Here is a 5,497-nt window from a genome sequence, read left to right as displayed (position 1 = left end):
CAAGGTCAAAGTTCAAGGTCGCAACAGCACACATGCTCTAACACTAGAACCGTTCAACGTAGGAAGGTGAAACTTCAGAACAAGCAACAGGAGTCGTAACGAACCACACTGAAGGCGATTTCGGACGTTTGCCCAAAGCGCTACCTAGTGGACGGTGCGGGAAGTGCGCGGGAAGTGCGCAAGAGTGTAGAGGGCGGTCGCCAGGGTTCCCGCGGTCGCAATATGCCGAAGCGGCGCTAAGCTGCGAGGGCCGTCCAACGCTGCTTGCAGCTTTAATTACATTTATATTTCATACTAAATAAAGTTTTCCAGGTGTTAGTGTATTAGCTAATATAGGATGAAACCAAAAGTACTCACTTCTCCTCGTCCATCAGTAAAAAAGTATGGGCATGTTTGTTTTCCACCAATAAAATGAAGAAACATTAAATCAATCTTGGTGGATTGTTTAAGTGTAAAGTCTTTTGTTTCTCAGTGAACATGAACAAACGGGGCTCCACAAGTTGTTTCACAGCTGAAAATAATTCAAATTTACAATTTGCTACTCTCCCGCTGGTCACTGTTGTATCCTTTCTCTGAGAATGTTATACAACTCATGGGTAATGTTTAGGTAAAAGCAACTTTATGAGCAACAAAGCTAATGGCTCCATAGAACATACAGGAACACGCTGCACAGTTTCTGCAACATGGAAGTACTGTGGTTAAAGCAAATAAGGCCAACATGGAAAGTCTCTAATTAACTAATCCTCCTTAATTACAAATGTTTCATGCATGCTTCAAACTCTCCATGACCTATCATGTTGATTCAGGTGTAATCAGGAGACTGTTAAAGTCTTCATACAATCGTGAAAATCTCTCCAACAATCCCTGCAAAAGATGTTCTGGCTGATAATTTACAGCACAGTTGGGTTTTTCCCTGGTGTGATGAGGGCTTCAGTCATCATCTCACTTTACAAAAGAATAAACAAAAGCACAAACGTAGCCAACATAAACTACTACTTTCAAAGCAAGAAAAGGTCTCACTCTTGTCCGGGGTCATCATGGCCCGCCCTGTTGGGGAACGGCGGTCATGCTGCGAGTCCCTGCTGCTGACACAAGGCTGCTGCTCTGAGCCAGTGCTGCTGGAGAACCGACGTTTGGACACTTCTGACCTGAAAGAGAAAGCTGTGAGCTCAGTACAAGCATTAACCTGCATGTCCTCTGAACATCTCCCATCTGGGAGTGTTGACTTTACCTCCCATACTAGTGTAAAAAAGCTTCACGTTAATTTTAATCAGGATATGGTTTTTAACCCCCCCCCATTAAAAATATTACCAAAATAGCATTATTCCACCTGCACAATACTACTAAAATTAGAAACATCTTATCACAAAACAATTTATGTTATATATATATATATAAATATATATATATATATATATATATAAAATGAGTATTTTGGTTTGATGCACTTGAAATGCAACCAAATGTACAGGCAGTTCTCCCCATCTGTAATGAGTGAGAATGCAGACTTGTGACAAGTTCAAAATAAAACTGATCTATTAACAAAAGAAAAACAAAAAGGCTGACAGGCAGCAGAAACTTACAGACAGGAGAAAGATACGAGGTTACCAGACAGGGTATGATAGTAACAATGAACCAGGGGTGTCCAGCCCTGGTCCTCAGTGCCACTATCCTGCATGTTTTCCTGGTTTCTCTGCTCCAACACACCTGATTCAGAGGTTAAATCACCTCTTCATGTTCTGCAGAAGCCTGTTAATCACCCATTGATTCAAATTAGGTGTTATTTGATGCTGACATATTTTTTATAACTTTGTATTTGAATCCAATATTTATGTACAAAGCTACACCTCTGTTTAAATAATTGAACTCATAACCCCTCATAGGGAAATTTGCTCCCTTCTCAGAGTTGAGCCAGGTTTTTGATATTGCTATAATTGTTTTAGTTGATATAAATAATCTTTGATGCTTTGATAGTTAGCATAAAGACTTCAGCTACCGAAATGAAAAACGGACATTTCTTGATCTGAATTAAAACATTGGCTATAGTTCTGGTTCTGGTTCTAGTAACAATATCTGTTGTTAAAATAATCAAGGAAGTTGCTGTCCGGATCAGTATTTGTGTCTATGTTCACATGTATACTTTCAGCATATTACTGGATGTCACAGAGTTAAGCAGAAGGAACCTTACTGTATTCTTTTTGTATCACTGATATTTATCCAGCCCTAACATTTGTCTAATGGGCAGGTGTTTGGCTTCCTCTGCTGAACCATTTAACTTGATATAAACCTGTTGACTGTATTTTCTTTTGCTTTCTGAGAAAACGTGATTGTCTTGCTATATCAGCATTGATCTTTGTAAGATGTTCGTTTACACAGACAACAGATCCTTTTTTTACTTCCTCCCTTGTTTTAGGAGCACATTTTTATGTTTCCTATTAGTAAACCAGGTTTCAAACCTTTGTTTTTTTGTAGAAGAGAATGACAAACTTTGATGCTACTGTTATCAATGGTGATGCCCTTATTGCTGAAAATGTTTTTACCTGCTTTTACCTGGTCCTCATCCACTTCTTCATCAGTGTTTGCCTGTCACCACCCAAGCATATGATGGTTTCCAACAACGTCACTCGTTCAACCACATTGTTCTGAGTCAGCCACACGATGTTCTAAAAGAGCGATCTGTTTGTCTTTCTCAGCTTGCTCTGTCTTCAATTATTTAACCCACTAAGTCCATTATGAATTTCTGTTGCTATCTCATCAGACATAAAATCCAAGGATTTCTTTATCTCCTCAAACTCTTCCTCTGTCATAGGTTGGCTTTGCTTCACATTTCTTTTCCACATTTCTGTTTATGCTGGATCAAAAGCTGATATTTGTAGCAGCAACTCAGGTGTTGGTTTGCTGGTGTTTTTGGTGTTTGCAGCATTTTTCCTTGTGTTTGTGTGTGTTTGAAGTTTGCATCATTCATGTGTTTGTGGTGCATTTAGCCATTTGGAGGCTGTTCGTTCTGCTGGGTTGCTGCACATTTGCACCTGTTGGCCATCGTACCGTGGAGATGCAACAAGTAGTTGTGGCATCAGTTGTGTTTTTATTTTTCTTTGTTTTTTTGGAAGGGTACTAACAAATGCATTCTGGTCTATACTGTCCAAAAACTGCTCCTTAGATTTGCACTGATGTGAAAAGTTAAGTCCAAACCAACTGAATACATCAAACAGACGATATCATGTGACAAAATGCAGTGTGTATTAATATACTTACAGAGGCCTGTGATCTGGGTGGAGTAATTGAAGCCAGACATTTAATCTTTAAGGCATTGTTACAGTGATGTGGGTCAGTGGCAGCCTGGTTTTTAGCACACTGCACAAAGCAACACACAGTTCTATACCCTCAAGTACATATCTTCATTTACAGAATAAAACAGATGTAACTATTTTTTTCTGCAGGGCTAGTTTGAGACAATCAATGGTTCTGTGATAGTTTGAATTGCTAAGTTTCTTCGGCTGCCTGCTCTTACTTTTGCTGGGGGAAATTCGATAGGGGGCCTTCATAAATCACTGTTAAGTGTTTCCAGATGATGACAAACCAAAAAGGAGAAAATCTCATGGCGTTTTTCTCCAGTCTGACTCAAAAGTCACAGTGCACTCATGCTTATCTCCTTTTAGCACAAGGAAGTCACCCTGTAAAACAACATTTTATTGTGGATCCAAGAACTATTTCAGATATTTTGTGCAACATTAGAGAGAAAATGCAGACTTTCCTGAAAGCCAGTAAAGCCAGCGTACTTTCAGACAATCAATCAGAGAGTTGTGTTTAAATTACGGTGGGGGCTACAGCAGAGGGGAAGGAGCAGTTGTAGTCAAACCAACATGGATGTGAACACAAGACTTTGTGGTTGCTGTGGAGACCGTCACATACAGAGAAAGAGCTGGTGCTTTGTCCCATGAGAGCTGCAGTGTGTCTGATTACACTTTATCTGCTGTTGGTCAGCCTGTGTCCAATCAGTCCTGAAACAAGGTATCAGCTTCTGCATCATGCATTGAGCATACAATGGAGATTACACCTTTTTAAAAATCATTGCTAAGGCACAATTTTGAAAACAGAAAACTATTAACAGAACAGACCAGCTCTTTCCAAAGAAAATGTAAAAAGTAATGCTGTTGTCTCCAATGAGCTAGCTAGTTAACCATCCAGGTTAAGTCAGTGCTCTGCTGTGGTCCTAAAACAAAATGCTTCAGAGTGCAAAAAGTAAAGTCAGTGTGTCAACAACTACTGGTTGTTTCATGCTGTGTGTATAATACAGGTGTGTGTGTGTATTTCTGTTCAACAATCCCTTTCTACAGGCGAAATGTATTCATCCATCTCCCTCCCCACTTCAACAGAACCAAAACCAGCAGCTGCTTTGACATCTGCAGCATCCAGCACAACACAGCAATGTGCACTCTGGTAAATACCTTTCACACCATATTGGTTTTAGCAGTGGTGGAGGAAGTCCTTTTTTAAAATTAAATAAAATTATTCTGAATTGAGAAAGCTCCTCGGATGAGAAGCGAAACGTCTTCAGCTACAGAATAGAAGTCCAGTTGTTTTTGTTTTTTAACTTTTTTTTTTAATTTACCATGGCCTGGATGACTGAGAATCTACACCAGCATATTCTATATAGCACCACTTCACAATAACTGTCATCTCAGGGCAGCGTACAAAAACAGTCACATACATTATAAAAAGCTAATTAGTAAAAGTTATTTATCTAAGGAAGCCAACAGACTGGGTTGAATCTTCACTTCACTGCTATCTCACATCCTTAGCAAGCACCTTGGTGACAGTGGAAAGGAAAAACTCCCTTTTAACAGGAAGAAACTTCCAGCAGAGCCAGGCTGAAGATACGCAGCCATCTGCTTTGACCATCTGGGGTTTTAGAGTACAGTAAATAGACGCAGACAAACACAGAATGTTTGGTCCAGGTGTGGTGTCTAAATATGAAAGACAAAGAAAACAACTTTAATTATATACATAATTACAAGTACAAACATGAAGAGCTGTCCTTCAGCAGTCTAAGCCAGGGGTGTCACTAGGTTTTAAGGACAAGGGGGGCTTAGCCCCCAGGAGATGCGCAGGATGTGAGCAAACGTAGTGGGCGAGAACAAAATTTCTCAAACAGCTAACAAAACTCGAGTTGCTTTTCCACATTTTTGGACACATTTAACAGATACCTTACTGTGTAAACGTTTTAACAACCAATTATATTTTTATTCAGAACATCAACAAACAGTAAATATGTTAACAGTTTTAACAAGAAAAATGAACATATTATTTTTTTTTTTATTTTGTGAATTGAATATTACTATACTGTATTAAATGCCAGCTAATGTACACTATAATGTTTGGTGCTGGTGTATACCCAGTTATGAAGTCTAACTGTGACTTTATGTATTATATAAAATCTCAGTTATTCCACAACACTGATTTAGATTAACTGACACAAGAATGCTTCTGTAGAAAA

At 39.1% G+C, this 5,497-nt stretch overlaps 1 protein-coding gene across 4 annotated transcripts in view; it reads right to left on the bottom strand.

Moving 5' to 3' along the window:
* Positions 1-5,497, bottom strand: part of efcc1 (EF-hand and coiled-coil domain containing 1) — a 51,464-nt gene that overhangs the window by 35,877 nt on the left and 10,090 nt on the right. For all 4 annotated transcript variants that reach the window (XM_037975408.1, XM_037975409.1, XM_037975411.1 and 1 more), the window contains exon 3: positions 1,021-1,148. In XM_037975408.1, the coding sequence (XP_037831336.1) occupies positions 1,021-1,148 (128 nt within the window). The remainder of the gene's footprint in view (positions 1-1,020; positions 1,149-5,497) is intronic.

This window comes from Kryptolebias marmoratus, linkage group LG4 (assembly GCF_001649575.2).
Source record: "Kryptolebias marmoratus isolate JLee-2015 linkage group LG4, ASM164957v2, whole genome shotgun sequence".
Taxonomy (NCBI): domain Eukaryota; kingdom Metazoa; phylum Chordata; class Actinopteri; order Cyprinodontiformes; family Rivulidae; genus Kryptolebias; species Kryptolebias marmoratus.
This window is presented reverse-complemented; position numbering and strand designations above follow the sequence as displayed.